Raw genomic sequence first — 18,113 nt, 5'->3', positions numbered from 1 at the left:
TTTTTTTTACCTTCTCACACATTCTAAGAAGCAGGGCTATGTATTTTTTCATCTCTTCTATCCAGATTGGTAATGACCCACTGAAGGGAAGCCTTCCAACCCCATTGGTAATGTAACTATTTTTCTCTCCTCTAATGCTGCCTGCTCAGTTGGAGCTGCAGGTATGTCTGTTTCCTGTGTTTCACTCACATAACAGAATGCTGTTTAAGTGTCTGCCTGACCTACTGTTCTTTGCAACCCGTACTTACTAAATCCTAGTGGAAACTACAGTTTGGTTGCTATAGTCAATGCAAATTAGTTAATGAATAATGCTAATTTATTATTAATTTATTAAGAATCAGTGAGTAAACTGTGGGCTGCAGTGTGCTCATACGTGAAATGAAGAGTAGGACTAAGTAATCTTCAAGGTCCCTTCCAGCTCTGAGACAGCTGAGTGTTCTGAAATGCCTTCTGAAATGACACCGAGTTCTGACTGGATGTCCAGTACTTTCGAGGTGCACAGGAGAATTTTCATTGGAGTTCTGTCTGCTGGGATCTTCCAGTCTAATTAGGGACATAATGCTAGTGTAAGCTGGGTCGCAGTTCAGTATCACATTTAAAGGTGCCTGCATACATGCATGCTCAGTCATTCAGTCCTGTCCGACTCCTTGCAACCCCATGGACTGAAGCCTGCCAGGCTCCTCTGTCCATGGGATTTCCCAAGCAAGAATACTGAAGTTGGTTGCCATGCTTTCCTCCAGGGGATCTTCCTGACTCAGAGAAAGGTAGAGCCCATAATTACTAGAGAAGGTTGGAAGAGTGAAAGGTTTAAAGAAAGCTGGATTCAGGGAATAATTCATAGATGAAATGAGAGTTAAACTGGTCCTTGAAAGACAGACAGGAAGAAAGGAGACCATTTCAGAGGTGGGCAGCCATAACTTCAAAGGCAAGACCCAGGAATGTGCTTGATGTGGTTATGGGCACTGCACACGTTGGTCTGACCCGAGCACGGGTGCCAGCCGGAGGAGGGTGGAGAGTGAGATACTGGGCAGGACTAGCCCAACAGAGGTTTTGAAAACCAGGCACAAAATAGACCAGAGGAAAGTTGTTGTTCTTTTTTTTTAAAAGGCAAACAAACATGATTGATTTCCTTTTCATGTCAGGGTCAAAAGAATATGAACATTGGTCAATAATTTAGGTTCCTTTCGCTATTCATATCAGACTTTAGAAACATTATATGGGTTTTGTCTGCACAGAATCTGTTATCTCAGGACTCACTTCAATGTGAGTAGAATCCCTCGTCACAGATTTTAGCGTCTCTACCATCTTGGCAACTTATGTTCCATCCAGCACAGAGTTGTTGGCCAACGGTAACTCTGGGGTTCATCTTTGCTGCCTCTGCCCTTTCTCATTATAGCTTCTAGAAAATATGTACCAATCACAGCTCTGCAGTGCAGGAGATACGGTAGAGATGGCCTCCAAGTGGGGAGAGGGAACGGGCAGTTTCAGCACTTCCACTGCCTTGTAATGAAGGGGCCCCAGCAGGATTATTTGATCACACATACAGTCTGGTTCCTGTATGTAGACAGTGTCCAGGGCTCCATGGAAATCACAAAGATGGTCAAGATAAGGTTTGTCCACAGAGCTAAGAAAGTGGAGCTGCTGCTGGGTTTAGATCCAGTGTCTGAGGACACTCACACTAAACAGAGATGACAGGAGACGTATAAGCATAATGAACCAAAATAAAACTGCGATCCAGATTTGGCGCCCAAGGGGAAGTGGAACCCCTGAGGGACCAAGATCAGTTGCTATGCACTGTCTGCCCTTGGAAACATGGCTGAATCTGGGTAAAGGAAAGGATGATTAGATTTCCTGAGCACCCTGTACCTTGAACCTCTGAACCTCATGATAGCATTTGTTCATTTGGAATATTAAAAGTCTGGAAAGTAGCCAGAATAGTGAGATACTTATTTTATGTAAAATAAGTATCTTTCCAGATAGAGTAGAGAGATTAGGTGACTGCTAAGCTGTATAATGAAGTGAAAGAGAGCTGTCTGGCTGATTTCAAAAAGGTTTTTTGTTTACAACCTCTTCAGATGCTGCAGAAAATAACTGGAAATCATTCTTTTTGATTTTTCACATGAGATACATTTCATTAATTCACAGACTTTTATTGACACTTTCTATGAACTCAGCTTTTTAAAGAGATCTAGATTCAAAGGAGAATAAAATATGATGCAACCCCAGTGAGCTTGGGAAGATGACAGAATTGCTAAATATTTACTTAAGATAAATGAGTAGGTGAAATATCTCTCCCAGCCTTTTTAGAGAAGCCTTGAGAAAGATGTTTCCTGTTACATAGGAGCTATGTTCAAAATTCTTAACAGTAATAATAAATTAAAAAATTGACAATTATTTTGCTTTCCCCCTAAGAGATTATTTCACAGTAAATTTAGAAGTTGCTACTTATAAGTAATTTGAAATTTAAGAGTTTCAACATTGTTCATTATACTATTTTCCATTGCACAAATAATGCATTAAGATCTCCATTAATCCTTTAATTATTATTCTCTTATAGTTACCCAAGCATGAAAGTGAAAGTGTTAGTCACTCAGTTGTATCCACCTCTTTGAGACTCCATGGACTGTAGCCTGCCAGGCTCTTCTGTCCATGGGATTTCCCAGGCAAGAATACTGGAGTGGGTAGCCATTCTTTTCTCCAGGGAATCTTCCCAACCCAGGGACCAAACCCATGTCTCCTGCATTGCATGTGAATCCTGCAGTATGAGCCATAAGCGTACCCATTCACAGATATATTTTTTGAGAAATTATTTTCTTCCCTCATAGTTGTCTAGAGCTTTCCTCCCGGTGTTTTGAGGAATTTATGAATGAGTCTTCATTATAGTAGAACTGAAATACTGAATCTGTATTCTCTGTGTGAAAGATGAGTCTGTTGATTTGCTGTCAGTAGAGAGGAGAGTTGTTTTCCCAGTGGTGGTGATGAATTTGTACTAAGTATCCATATTCTCTCACTTGGATTCCTTATAACAAGTGCATGAATTCACAAGATGCCTAATCAGCATTAGATGTGCAATCTTTGAGAAAAAAGAAAAAGAGCAGAATTGACTGGTCTAGACAGGGAACAAAGCAATAAGTTTAACCCAGTTAGCGAGGAATTCTAACCAGTAGCACTAATTAGCTACACTGAAGAGCATTTCTAAAGTAGGACATAATTAAGGCACATATTCCATTTAGGATGGGTGCTTTTATGTCTTGTCTCAGCAGCAAACACCTCTATGTAAATCTGTATCTTTGTTCTCCTTCAGTTCCTTTTCATAAATTGATATGCAATTCATGTACTATAAAATTCACTCTTTTGTAGTGTTTTTAGAATACTCCCAAAGTGGTACAACCATCACCACTAGTCCTGGAACATTTTCATCATCCTCAAAAGAAATCCCATGTCCACTGCCTCCTTCCTCCAGCCCCTGCTACGCTTCAGTTCTTTTTATTATCTTTAGTTTTGCTAAATGTCTTAATCAAGCTTCAAACTCTTTGGCTCAAGGACTTTAACAAGTAACATTTGGCTGACTTGCTCCCGCCTCATCATGCGTGTGTCACTCACCCCAAGTCATTTCTTCCAAATCTTCAATGTTTATCCTACTTGACCCAGGGATTTTTTCTACCGTACAACTCTTGTTTTTTGAACGTGACCTAGATCCTTTCAGAAGAAAGCATACACACATAGGCGTAAAACAAAACACAAAGTCTGTCTTTTCAAGATGAACTTCTTTGGAGATGGCTTCATTTTTAAGGTCCCTACCAGAAAAAAATCTTCTTTCAACAGTGTATCCTAGTTTAATTTCTATGGAAAGTCTGTGATTGCTGAGATCGTCCTCTTCCTATGAATGTGTGAGCTGCTTGCACATTTGGCCTACTCACTAAGTAATCCCGTTTGTGTGTGTCTTTCAGAATGCAGCTCTGCAGCATCTGTTCATTCGGAAGTCTTTCCGGCCTTTTAAATGCTTGCAGTGCGGGAAGGCCTTCCGCGAGAAGGACAAACTGGACCAACACTTGCGCTTCCATGGGCGGGAGGGGAACTGCCCGTTGACCTGTGACCTCTGTAACAAGGGCTTCATCAGCAGTGCATCCTTGGAGAGCCACATGAAGCTCCACTCGGACCAGAAGACTTACTCTTGCATTTTTTGCCCAGAATCCTTTGACCGCCTTGATTTGTTGAAAGATCACGTGGCCATTCATATCAATGATGGCTACTTCAGCTGCCCAACTTGTAAGAAACGGTTCCCAGATTTTATCCAGGTGAGTACCAACTGCCGAGATGCCCGAGTACTGCCGTTTTTTAGGAAAGAAAAACAGCGGTTTTTGGAAAATTGAGATGGCCCATTATCTGTATCTTTCATCCCCTTCTTGACAGCAACTTCACAGTTGGAGAATGATGTCTCTTCAAACTGCTTTTGATAAGCAGAAGATGATTGTGACCATTAATTGTCGAAATAAGACATTGGCATTTAAACATTTAAGTTATATTACAGGAAATAAACAGTCAGATCTGATTATTATTTTTTAAAAAGTCTTTCTTCATCCCTGCCAATACTCACTGCTTATAAAATACGTAGCACCTGTAGAAGACAGACTCCCATTTCCTGCCTGGAAACATTTTCCCCCCATCACTGTGGCTTCCTATCTTAGGCTACTAAGGTGGTGCATTTTGGAAGGAAATGAAAGAGAAGTTGGTATATAACATTCTGATTTTGCGGGGGGGACTTTATTGTACAGCATGTGGGATCTTAGCTCCCAATCCTGGATCAAACCTGTGCCCCCTGCTTTTGAAGTGTGGACTCCTAACCATTGGACCACAAGGGAAGTCCCAGTATACTTTGCTTTTAAACACTGACCTCCTCCCCTGTGTTATATTCTGGAGCCAAATGGGGTGAGGATAAATTCCAGAATATTCATGATTTCATCTGGACTTCAAGCAATAATTGTGTTATATGCTAGTGAATGAATAAGTAAGTCTAAGTAGCTAATGAGTTTCCCTGGTGGCTCAGATAGTAAAGAATCCACCTGCAATGCGGGAGACCTGTGTTCAATAATAAAAACATCCCCCCTCTCTGTTTTTTAAATTACCAAAAGAATACTGAGAAATAATCATAGTTCTGCTAGTATTAAGAGTCTTGGTAATTTTCTCACTTTACACAAACAATTAGGTAAGTTTCTTCTTAAAATTTTTTTTTTAATTTTAATTTTTTAGCCATGAAAAGTTGCATTAGGGTAGAATTTAATGGCGAAAGAGACTCCAAAAATAATAAAGGACAAGTTTTACAGGAATAGTTTGATAGCTCAATACCTAGGTCCCATACATAACTCTTCACTGGGTATTTATGACTGAGAGACTTCAGAGGCCATATTCTTTTATTTAAGTTATCTGAAAGTACAGGGAATAAGTCTCAAGGAAGGGGAAAGGATGCTGGTGTTGTATTGTCCTCATAAATGGGTAATGTGTTTTGTATCATTGAATTAATGTCTTCAATGTTAAAGAATCCACCTGCCAATGCAGGAGATGCAAGAGTCTCCCCTGGAGGAGGGAATGGCAACCCATTCCAGTATTCCTGCCAGGGAAAATCCATGGACAGAGGAGCCTGGCGGGTTCCAAAGAGTCGGACATGACCGAGAGACTTAACACACGTGCATACATGTCTTTAATTCTTCAGAACCTGATTTTTATAGACGGGTGTAAAAGGACCTATTACTGCAAGGGGCTAAATTGTTTGTATCCATATTGGAAGCAGCAAAAAGTGAGAAAGAATTATTTTCTATCTTCTTATATTTAATTTTTGCCAAGATTCATTTAAATCCAAAGGAACTCTTACTTTTAATCTTTTTTCTTTTTTTTTTTAAAAAGGGAGAGAGACAAACGTGGCCCATGTGATCAGGGCTTGGACTAAGCAAGCATTTTCTTCCTCCTCTCAAGTCCTGGGAGGTCGAGGCCGGTAAGGCTTTCTGGCCACCATGAAAAGGATGCTGTTACTGAGGCCAGTTATCAGTAACACCTGATTGGCTCCCAGGCCAGGCTGACGAGAATCCAAGGCAATGCATTTGGCGCCCTCTAGCGTTGGCGAGCTGCCTCCTGTCATTTTCCCTGACTTTCTGTGTCTTCTCTGCCAGGTGAAGAAGCACGTGCGCAGCTTTCACTCGGAAAAGATCTACCAGTGTACTGAGTGCGACAAGGCCTTCTGCCGTCCCGACAAGCTGCGTCTGCATATGCTCCGGCACTCGGACCGCAAGGACTTCCTGTGCTCCACGTGTGGGAAGCAGTTTAAGGTGGGAACCAGCGGGCCGTCTGCGTGGTCTCGGGCCATTGAAGTTGTCACGCCTGCTCATTTTGAGGGTGTGTCACCTGTGCTCACAGCACGGACTTGAGAGTGTACTTTGTGTCTCAAGTTTGATTTGAGCGTGATAGTTGCTCAGTCATGTCCGGCTCTTTGTGACCCCATGGACTGTGGCCCAGCAGGCCCCTCTATCCATGGGATTTTCCAGGCGAGAATACCAGAGTGGGTTGACGTTTCCTTCTCCAGGGATCTTTCCAGCCCAGGGATCTAACCCAGTTCTCCTACATTGCAGGCAGATTCTTTACCAAGTGAGCCACTAGGGAAGCCCTAAAGTTAAAGAGGAAACTCACTGTAATTTTCCCAAATAATTAATTCATATCTCCAAATAGGGTAATAATGCATCTCCTACAAGAATCCAAGTGTATAATGAATAGAACTAAACTGCTATCAAGGAATTCCTAAAAGGACAATATATTTACCCATCAAATCAAGAGATTTTTTTCTTGCGCATTTGTGAAGTGTACGTCTGATAATTGAGCCCTAGGTCATCAGGACGTCATCCAGTGAAGTGGGAAGTGTATGGGATGTTGAGAGGGTTAGGCTCCTTTGGGGAATGTTAATGACTTCTGGGATTAAGATAAAAGATAGGAAATATAAGAATATGCCTGGAATTTAGAAGAAAGCAAAGGATAATCCCACAGGAGACTCAGAGATAAGACTTAAACAAGTAATTGTGAAAATGGTAAAACAAGCTTCCTTGGGAAGCCAGATGTTTCTGCAAAAATGTCACTGAGAGACACTCTGCAGAATATGAGTGTAGGTCATCTTGTCATAGAAACTGGAAAAGAATCAGAAATGGATTCAGGAGGGGAAAACTGACTTAGAAAAGGAGTCCTGGGTAGAATGTGGAGGTTGGTGGGGCTGCCTGGCCATGCACCTCTGAACTTAGCACGGTGGGCATGCAAGAAATGTTTGTTACATAAATGTGCTGAAAAGTGAAGGGGGTTACAGAAACATCCTCGAGCCAAAATGTGGAAAGAACTGGTCTGGTGGAAAGGTTCAAAGTCTTTATAAGGCCAATAACAGTGTAATTACATGTCTGAGAGCAGAGCCTCACTGGATAAGGGAGCTGGCATTTTTGGAGTTTGTTTTTTTATTCAGGATGGGCTCTGCCTTTCTGTCTGTGGGCTCATATCAACCCATATCCCTCAATCAGATCATCAGACTAAAAGCTGTGACCTTGACCTGTGATCGTGTACCCCATCCATAGCGGGTAGTATAACTGCTTACACACTTCTAAATCCGTATGATGAAAAACACTTAAATTCACTCGGGGTTTAGAGGAACGCCATGATGTGTGTGAAAACATGTGGGAATTGTTTAAAAAAAAAAGAAGTGGGAGTTGAGTACATACATGGCTTTGTAAATCCAGTATCACCTACCATTCACAATCAATTTATCTTGTAGTTCTTAATACCAAATTTATTCCATGTGCCCTTTGATTGCTTCTACATAAATGCCAAGTCCTTTTTCTCAGAAGTCAGTGTGTAGCTTTCAAACTGAATGGTTATTTTAAAGCCCAGCTCATTGCAATGCACTTACGCCCTGGTGAACGGAATGATTCCCAGCCAGTGTTGCCATGTCCTTGTTCCTTCTAGCAACTTGGTTGCAGCCCAGTGGGTCCTGTTACTGCTAACTTGTATTGATTTTCTCTTTTAATCTCTTCAATTAAATTTTTTCTGTCCCCACCCCCACCTGCTGCCTTCTCAAAAATTCTCTGCAAACAGCGGAAAGACAAACTCCGGGAGCACATGCAGAGGATGCACAATCCTGAGAGGGAGGCCAAGAAAGCCGACCGCAGCAGCCGCTCCAAGACGTTCAAGCCCCGCATCACGTCCACCGACTACGACAGCTTCACGTTCAAGTGCCGCCTCTGCATGATGGGGTTCCGGAGGCGGGGCATGCTGGTCAGTGTCCACTGCCCCACACCCAAACAGGATTCTGTGCTCAACCTGTCCCCAAGTTTCCTCACTGGCTGGGCATGATGGGGAGACAAACGGTTCCCAGCATGGGGCTCCTCTCCTTCCCAGGCTCCCTTGCCCCCCTTTGCCATGGTTCGTTGCTGGTGTTTCTTGGAAGAGGTCTTTGTGATCACTTTTCCTTGCTAGTTTTGCTTTGCTTTGCCATGCTGGGTCTTTGATGTGTGTTTTCTTTCCCTCTTCTCTTCTGTGTTCCTGAACCAGCCTTCCTGGTGGGGTCCTCGCCCCCTCCCTGTTCTCTTCTGTGTTCCTAAACTGGCCTCTCTCGTGGGGTCCTCTCCCCCAGCCGCCCACTCTGATTGTCCCAGATATGACACAACAGTAGACGGGACTTTCCATCTAGGCAGGGCATGGGGACCACCTTAGCAGAGACACCACGAGAGCTGGTTCTCAATTCATTTTGCCCTGATGACAGTTTTTGCAACATGTATTTCTGCCAGGACCTGCCAGTAAAGTCAGAGACCGTTATTTAATTTTTCTTAACTTTTCAAGTTTATGTTTGGGTATGGTTGATTAACAATGTTGTGATAGTTTCAGGTGGAGAGCACAGGGATTCAGCTATATACATATACATTGATCCATTCTCCCCCAAACTCCCCTCCCATGTAGGCTGCCACGTAACCTTGAGCCGAGTTCCCTGTGCTCTGCAACAGGTCCTTGTTGGTGACCCATTTTAAATATAGTGCTGTGTACACGTCCATCCCAAACTCTCTGACTACCCCTTCCCCCCATTCTTCCCCTCTGGCAACTGTAAATTCATTCTCTAAGTCAGTGAGTCTGTTTCTGTTTTGTAAATAAGTTCATTTGAATCATTTCTTTATAGATTCTACATATGAGAGATATCTCATGATATTTCTGATATTTCTCTTTCAGAGACCATTACTTATAATGCAGAACCTTCGTTTGCATTCTATTCAACATCCTCAGTAAGGTTAGGGCCCTAAGTAATGAGAGACAGGCTTCCGTCAGTAGAATTCACTAAAGAAATTCCTGCTAGTGTAATTTTCCTTTTCTTTTAGTCAAAGGCTGTTAATGGAATCCCCAGCAACCCAATTCACCTTCAGTAATTTGCTGAATTACTGTCAACTCCTGTTAATGCTTTGGTCTCAGAGGGACCGGGCCATGCTGGTTCCGGCCGAATGCCTTACGTTTTGGGACATTGCTTCAGAGAACTTGAACTTCCAGCAGTCGATATCAGAGGTGTTTGTTCAGTGCTTGTAATAGGATCTCTTTTTCTCATTTGCTTTTTTTCCTTTTAGGTAAATCACTTATCAAAGAGGCACCCAGACATGAAGATAGAAGAGGTGCCAGAGTTAACTCTGCCCATCATAAAGCCCAACCGTGACTACTTCTGTCAGTATTGTGATAAGGTAAAAGGCAACCGTCCACAGGAGGACGGACCTTTGTGGGAGCTCCTCTCAGGGCTGGCTTGTCTGCGTGTATAAATTCATACTGGGCTTCCCACAGGGCTCAACAGTAGAGTCCGCCTGCCATCGATCATGGGTTCGATCCCTGGGCTGGGAAGATTCCTGGAGAAGGAAATGGCAAGCCACTCCAGTATTCTTGCCAGGAGAATCCCGTGGACAGAGGAGCCTGGAGGGCTACAGTTTATGGGGTCGCACAGAATTGGACACAACTGAACGACTGAGGACACACGCACATAAATACACACTAGGATCTCACAGTTTCTCTTAACAGATGGTTCTCTGTCTCAACAGTTTTCCATTTAGACAGGAAAGGACTAGAAGTGCACCCTCATTTTAAGCCAAAATTTTTTTCTTAAAAATTAGTTGACTTTGTTTTTTTTGTTTCTTCTTCTTTCTGTGATTATTATTATTATTATTGCTATAGAAGAAGAGACTTATTGCCAAGAGCTTGGTTTATGAATTGGTTTTAAATTCATAAGCTCTAAAATGAGAGTGCTTATCATCCTACAGTAGATTTTGGGTTTCTAGAAGATTGAGTAGGATGGGAAGAAGTTTTGTGGTGTAATACTCTACTTGTACTCGTACATTCTTGATTTTTAGTAGTTAGGAAGAAGACAGGAATAGAATATCCATTTATTGTTTCATTGTAGCATTGTTCCCTTATCCAATGTCAGCTGTATAAGGTGTAAGCTATATATAAGTAGTGTCAACTTAAAAGCAAGAAACATTTTTAAAGCATAGATTCACCACTGTGGGTTCTAATTGCTACTAGACTTGCTGTTTTGGAAGATTCTTTGGCGTATGAGTCAACTACATACAACTCATGAGAGCTTTCTCAGAAAGTCGAAAGGGTGAGCTGGCCTTAGAAGCAGTTCTTTCTATGACTATATCAGTTCCGTTCAGTTCAGTCGCTCAGTCCTGTCCGACTGTTTGCGACCCCATGAATTGCAGCACGCCAGGCCTCCCTGTCCATCACCAACTCCCCGAGTTCACTCAGACTCATGTCCATCAAGTCAGTAATGCCATCCAGCCATCTCATCCTCTGTCGTCCCCTTCTCCTCCTACCCCCAATCCCTCCCAGCATCAGAGTCTTTTCCAATGAGTCAACTCTTTGCATGAGTTGGCCAAAGTACTGGAGTTTCAGCTTTAGCATCATTCCTTCCAAAGAAATCCCAGGGCTGATCTCCTTCAGAATGGACTGGTTGGATCTCCTTGCAATCCAAGGGACTCTCAAGAGTCTTCTCCAACACCACAGTTCAAAAGCATCAATTCTTCGGCGCTCAGCCTTCTTCACAGTCCAACTCTCACATCCATACATGACCACAGGAAAAACCATAGCCTTGACTAGACGGACCTTAGTTGGCACAGTAATGTCTCTGCTTTTGAATATGCTATCTAGGTTGGTCATAACTTTTCTTCCAAGGAGTAAGTGTCTTTTAATTTCATGGCTGCAGTCACCATCTGCAGTGATTTTGGAGCCCCCAAAAATAAAGTCTGACACTGTTTCCACTGTTTCCCCATCTATTTCCCATGAAGTGATGGGACCAGATGCCATGATCTTCGTTTTCTGAACGTTGAGCTTTAAGCCAACTTTTTCACTCTCCTCTTTCACTTTCATCAAGAGGCTCTTTAGTTCTTCTTCACTTTCTGCCGTAAGAGTGGTGTCATCTGCATATCTGAGGTTATTGATATTTCTCCCGGAAATCTTGATTCCAGCTTGTGTTTTTTCCAGTCCAGCGTTTCTCATGATGTACTCTGAATATAAGTTAAATAAGCTGGGTGACAATATACAGCCTTGATGCACTCCTTTTCCTATTTGGAACCAGTCTGTTGTTCCAGGTCCAGTTCTAACTGTTGCTTCCTGACCTGCTTACAGATTTCTCAAGAGGCAGGTAAGGTGGTCTGATATTCCCATCTCTCTCAGAATTTTCCACGGTTTATTGTGATCCACACAGTCAAAGGCTTTGGCATAGACAATGAAGCAGAAATAGATGTTTTTCTGGAACTCTCTTGCTTTTTCCATGATCCAGCGGATGTTGGCAATTTGATCTCTGGTTCCTCTGCCTATTCTAAAACCAGCTTGAACATCAGAAAGTTCACAGTTCACGTATTATTGAAGCCTGGCTTGGAGAATTTTGAGCATTACTTTACTAGCGTGTGAGATGAGTGCAATTGTGCGGTAGTTTGAGCATTCTTTGGCATTGCCTTTCTCTGGGATTAGAATGAAAACTGACGTTTTGCAGTCCTGTGGCCACTGCTGAGTTTTCCAAATTTGCTGGCATAATGAGTGCAGCACTTTCACAGCATCATCTTTCAGGATTTGAAATAGCTCCACTGGAATTCCATCACCTCCACTAGCTTCGTTCGTAGTGATGCTTTCTAAGGCCCACTTGACTTCACATTCCAGTATGTCTGGCTGTAGGTGAGTGATCACACCATCGTGATTATCCAGGTCATGAAGATCTTTTTTGTATAGTTCTTCCGTGTATTCTTGCCACCTCTTCTTAATATCTTCTGCTTCTGTTAGGTCCATACCATTTCTGTCCTTTATCGAGCCCGTCTTTGCATGAAATGTTCCCTTGGTATCTCTAATTTTCTTGAAGAGATCTCTAGTCTTTCCCATTCTGATATCCACCTCTTAAACTTCAGATAAAGGTATAGATATATTTACTATTTCTATCTTAGATGCATAACTTCAAGGAAGATGCCTCACATATCTATTATGTTCTTGCCCTGCGTGCTGTGCTCAGTTGCTCAATCATGTCCAACTCTTTACAACCCCATGGACTGTAGCCCACCCGGCTCCTCTGTCCATGGGATTCTCCAGGCAAGAATACTGGAGTGGGTTGCCATTTCTTCCTCCAGGGGATCTTCCTGACCCAGGGATCGATCCCACGTCTCCTGCATTGACAGGTGGATTCTTTTACTCCTGAGCCACCTGGGAAGCCCCATATTATGTTCTTATATTATTCTAATGTATGTTATATCCTCATTTTCCTTCAATATGTCTGTTAATATATTTTATTTTGGGCTATATGAATGCTCTTTCTCATTTCCTTGCAGTGAAATTGTTAGTTTACTTTAAGCAAGACAGCAGGACTGTATACTGCTTTCACGGCAAAACTTTTGAATTTTCAGGTTTACAAAAGTGCCAGCAAGCGAAAAGCCCATATTCTGAAGAACCATCCTGGGGCCGAGCTTCCACCAAGCATTCGGAAACTTCGCCCCGCGGGCCCCGGAGAGCCAGACCCTATGCTCAGCACCCACACCCAGCTCACAGGCACCATAGCCACTCCGCCCGTCTGCTGCCCTCACTGCTCCAAGCAGTATAGCAGCAAGGTACGTGGCAGGCTCGGAGTGCCCGGGAACCAAGGTCCCGCCTTAGGGAAACATGACTTAAGACAGCTTCTCATCTGGGTGCTGTGATGAGGGCTAGAGGAGCTGTTTTCTGTGATCAGGGACCACAGTACAGAACGGGAAGAGAATATGGAAGGACTGTCTCCAGAATTAGCACCATCTGAGAGCCCAAGCACTCAAATGGTTTCTTTTTCCCTTGGTCTGAGGAGGGTCTCGGATTTGAATATTATGTGCTCGTAGGTTACGAGCTCAGGCTTGCAGCAGCACTATATAAGAACGTAAATGATGGTTCCTGAAAAGCGAGTCACTTTTGCTTGCGGGCTTATCACCGATTGCTGCAAGTATGGGTGGGATGAGGTCATGCTGTGAGGTATCCTAACCTTACCTGATAGCATGGTGGGGGCGGGGCGCTGGGGGAGGAGGTGGGGGGAGTCACACACCTCTTTTTTCCCTTTCATACATGCCATTGTCCCACTTCAGGAAAGGCAGATCGAGGCAGTGTTGCTCTGACTTTTTTTTTTTAAAGAAAAAGCATAGCATGAAAGTCTTTAGGAACCACTGGAGACTTTGCATTTGGGAAAGCTTGAAAATAACCAATTCTAGTAATTATTCTTGGTTTTTGCCATTTTTCAGACCAAGATGGTACAACACATTCGAAAGAAGCACCCAGAATACGCCCAGCTCCCCAACACCATACACACACCTCTGACCACAGCTGTGATCAGTGCAACGCCAGCTGTCCTAACCACTGACAGTGCCACTGGAGAGACCGTGGTGGTAAGTGTGAGCGGAAAATATCTCTCCTATTCTTCCTGCCTGTCACAGCTCCAGTGCCGAAGCCTCGTGACTCTTGGCATTTAATTGGCTGGAGATGTAGCCCATCACCCTTCAGTGTCCTATGCGAGGCACGATGTTTATGCTTGGGTCTCCCAGTCGGTGCTTCCCAAAGCTGAAAGGAACAGCAGGAAATCCTCAACGCTGCCTGTTCATCCTGACTCTCAGAACCTCTGGGGTAACTCCCCTGCCTGACACAGATAGACCGAGATAGAGAGGTCATCTTCCAGCACCTTCTTCTTTTTCTTTTTTTTTTATATTTATTTATCTATTTGACTACACCAGATCCTAGTTGTGCCACACAGGATCTTTTTCTAAATTTATTTATTTGTAATTGAAGGATAATTGCTTTACGTTGTTGTGTTGGTTTCTGCCAAACACACACAGGATCTTTTAGCTGCAACATGTAGACTCTTAGGTGCAGCATGAGGAATCTGTTGTTCCCTGACCAGGGATCAAACCTAGGCCCCCTGCATTGGGAGTTCTGAGCCCTAGCCACCTGACCACCAAGGAAGTCCCCCAACATCTTCTTAACTTTGGAATTTTTTTCTATCTGTGCTTAGGACTTATCTGTAGTCCCCTGATCCACCAGTAAGACAAACTGAAGAAAAATTTTTTTTTTTTGGTTGAGCTGTGTGATATGTGGAATCTTAGCTCTCCAACCAGGGATTGACCCCATGCCCCCTGCATGGGGAACCCAGAGTCTTAACGCTGGACCAGGGAAATCCCAAGACAAACCAAATTTTGTAGGATTTCAGAGCACTGAAATAGCTACACCCAGCAGTGTTATCAGCAATGTGCTTCTCGTCATTTTTCTAGACGACAGACCTGCTAACCCAGGCAATGACAGAGCTGTCCCAGACCTTAACGACGGACTACCGAACACCACAAGGGGACTACCAGAGAATCCAGTACATTCCTGTGTCACAGTCTACGTCCGGCCTGCAGCAGCCTCAGCACATACAGCTTCAAGTGGTGCAGGTGGCTCCGGTACTGTCCTGTGCTTCTTTCTCTTCACTTGCATGAATACCTATTGCCGTCAGTCAGTAGAGCAGTGGGGGTCCCCTAAAGCACCCTATGCTCAGAGCTGGAGCTGGGCCCTACATCACTGTGCCTGTCAGCTTGGAGTCAAAGGCATCTGTACAGCCCCTGTTGTTGATGGCTCTAGACTCAGTGGTGTAAGGGATTTCTGTCAATAGTGTCTAGAGATTTTCTCTAGACACTAGTGAAAATGTGCAGCTAGCTAGCACACTAGCTACAGTGTGTACCATTATCCTGCCCTACTGCAGGACAGCGTAAGCCTCTTCTGAACCCTTACCTTGGGCATCCAGGTTGACTACTTGTTGAGGAGCCTGTTTGATCAGCCCCTACCTGAGCATTGAATGATGTCTGTCAGTGGGAGCTTATAAGAAATAATTGTGAATTTTGAGTATCAGTACCTTATTAGTAGTAAGGTATAATTGTTCCTTCTGCAAGGTAATTAGTAGCTCATTCTTACTGATTCAGGAGCTAAAAGGAAAAAATCTTCCCCAAACTATTGTTTCACTTAATTATGCTGAGAAATTGTACTCAAGGCACACATGAACAAACATTTTGCTTTGAAATAAACTGGACTCTGAAGATTTAAAACTAGTATGAAAGCAGGAAATCGGAAGTTGTCATTGACTGTTCTTTTTTTATAGGAGGGTTTTTTTTAAAAAATATATAGCAGTGTTATTAATTTTAGGTTTTGGAAGAATCTTTGAATATCTGAAGTTGTCTGTAAATTGTGATACATATGTACATTATTTTGGAAAACGTGTCTCTACTTTGGCCACATGTTCACAGATGTCTGTGCTACAAATAAGGTTAGGAACCACTGTTCTAGTGATCAAGAGTGACAAGCCAAAAGCAACTTCTCTACTTTGATCTCTTTTAGCTGATAAAGGGTAGGCCATTACATTTAACTGAAATTTAAGGGGAAAGAATTTTTGATTCTCATAGCTTCTCATTCAGCTATATTCCCTCATTTCCCTTCCAGTATTAAATCACATTACTGTTTCACGGTTGGTAAGCATCATTTTAAAATTAATTTATTTTAATCGGGATATAGTTACTTTACAATATTGTGGTGTTTTTTGCCACACATTGACACGAATCAGCTATGGATGTGCACGTGTCTCCCCATCCTGAACTCCCCTCCTGCCTCTCTCCCCACCCCATCCCTCTGGGTGCTCCCAGAGCCCCAGCTTTGAGAGCCCTCCTTCACGCAACATCGAACTTGCACTGGTCATCTACTTTACATACGGTAATATACATGGTTCAATTCTATTCTCTCAAATCACCCCACCCTGACCTTCTCCCACATAGTCCAAAAGTCTGTTCTTTACATCTGTGTCTGTTTTACTGCCTTGCATATAGGATCGTTATTCGCATCTTTCTAAATTCCGTATATATGTCTTAATATACTGTATTGGTGTTTCTCTTTGTGACTTGCTTCACTCTATATAACAGACTCCAGTTTCACCTACCTCATTAGAACTGACTCAAAAGTGTACCTTTTCATAGCTGAGTAGTTTTCCATTGTGCACATGTACCACAACTTCTGTATCCGTCTGTCTGCTGATGGATATCTAGGCTAGCAAACATGACTTCTAAGGCTGTCTTTACCTCTGAAGTTTGCCAGCTTGGCTTTAGTGTGAGCTCTTGGGACTGAGCTCTGGCTCTGAAGTCCCATCTCTTCCGGGGGACAGGATTTCAGCTGCACTTTCTCTCTGGAAGGCTTTCTCTGAACTGTACTCAGCACAGGTCTGGGTTTCTCCTCCCACAGGCCACTTCCCCACACCAGTCCCAGCAGTCCACGGTGGATGTCGCCCAGCTCCACGACCCTCAGACCTACACACAGCACGCCATCCAGGTGCAGCACATCCAGGTCACCGAGCCCCCTGCCCCTGCTATGTCCACATCCCAGGTACGCTGGCCCCTGCTCCAGGGACTAGTCCCAGGATAACATGGGCTCAGGGACTCTGGAGATGTACTAAGAGCGGAGAGACATTATCTCAGACCTAGTCTCCTCGACTATGGGAGTGATATCTTTATTTGGGGGGCCTTTAAAGAGTCATCTTTGCCTCCAGTGGCTCATTGGTAAAGAATCCGCTTGCCAGTGCAGGAGATCCAGGTTCCATTCCTGGGTTGGCAGGATCCCCTGAGTGACTGAGCATGCCTGCATTAGGGACACACCATTGAGTGCTCAGCCTCCCCTGTCTGGATGGAGCCTGACCTCTGATCTCCTTGAGACCTCCTGTCCTCAGTGGCTGGATGATGGCTGGCAAAAGAGGGGTCGTTTCTATAATTCTGGAGCAGTGACATTACTGTGTTTGTGTGATAGAGACCTTCGTTGAGAAAGCAGAACACTGGAGTGGGTTGCCATTTCCTTCTCCAAAAGCAGAGCTACATTCGCTTGCAAAATATTTATTAAATTCTTACTCTTTGCAGGAAACTTTTCTAGATCTTGCCCTCAAGGAGCTTAGAGTCTGGTAGGGATATAACAGACGTGCACAAGCAAACAGGCACGAAGGGAAGGTACCTGACATAAAGGATGCGCATACACTCTCTCCTGACAGGCACAGGGGCCAGGACAGGAGCACACAGGAAGGCTGCCTGTCACCGCCCTGAGCGGCTAAAGCTTTCACTCAAACCCACCAGCCGTTGAATAAATATGTTCTATCTTCCTGCCTGACAGAGGTACTTTCATAATGGTCACATTGGAAAATATACACAAAGTAACCATGGATATTAAATAAGGCAGATAGTGCTAATTAAAAATTAAATGTATCCACAATGCAGTGGGATAATATTTACAGACTTGTGCAAAATTAGCTGTTATACTAAAATAGTGTGCACTGGAAAACAGTAAAGATGAAATTAAAAAAAAAAAAAAAAAAATTAAATGTTTTTCTGCCAAACGCATGGCTGACACTGGCAGTGGCCAGGTTAGAGGCGGGAGGAAGTAGGGAAAAGGATTGCTGTTGTTGTCATTTAGTTGCTAAGTCGTGTCTGACTCTTTGCAACCCCATGGACGGTAGCCCATCAGGCTCCTCGGTCCATGGGATTCTCCAGTAGTGGGTTGACATGCCCTCCTCCAGGGGA

At 43.5% G+C, this 18,113-nt stretch overlaps 1 protein-coding gene across 3 annotated transcripts in view; it reads left to right on the top strand.

Moving 5' to 3' along the window:
* The window catches only part of PRDM10 (PR/SET domain 10), a 95,066-nt gene that overhangs the window by 66,571 nt on the left and 10,382 nt on the right, over nucleotides 1-18,113 (top strand). For 2 of the 3 annotated variants that reach the window (XM_069566620.1, XM_069566622.1), the window contains exons 12-19: nucleotides 3,951-4,298; nucleotides 6,165-6,320; nucleotides 8,116-8,295; nucleotides 9,627-9,737; nucleotides 12,933-13,133; nucleotides 13,785-13,928; nucleotides 14,805-14,975; nucleotides 16,795-16,935. In XM_069566620.1, the coding sequence (XP_069422721.1) occupies nucleotides 3,951-4,298; nucleotides 6,165-6,320; nucleotides 8,116-8,295; nucleotides 9,627-9,737; nucleotides 12,933-13,133; nucleotides 13,785-13,928; nucleotides 14,805-14,975; nucleotides 16,795-16,935 (1,452 nt within the window). The remainder of the gene's footprint in view (nucleotides 1-3,950; nucleotides 4,299-6,164; nucleotides 6,321-8,115; nucleotides 8,296-9,626; nucleotides 9,738-12,932; nucleotides 13,134-13,784; nucleotides 13,929-14,804; nucleotides 14,976-16,794; nucleotides 16,936-18,113) is intronic. The other variant, XM_069566621.1, reaches the window with a different exon arrangement.

This window comes from Ovis canadensis, chromosome 21 (genome assembly GCF_042477335.2).
Source record: "Ovis canadensis isolate MfBH-ARS-UI-01 breed Bighorn chromosome 21, ARS-UI_OviCan_v2, whole genome shotgun sequence".
Classification (NCBI taxonomy): domain Eukaryota; kingdom Metazoa; phylum Chordata; class Mammalia; order Artiodactyla; family Bovidae; genus Ovis; species Ovis canadensis.
The sequence above is the reverse complement of the archived record's forward strand: the minus strand, read 5'-3'. Positions and strand labels throughout refer to the sequence as shown.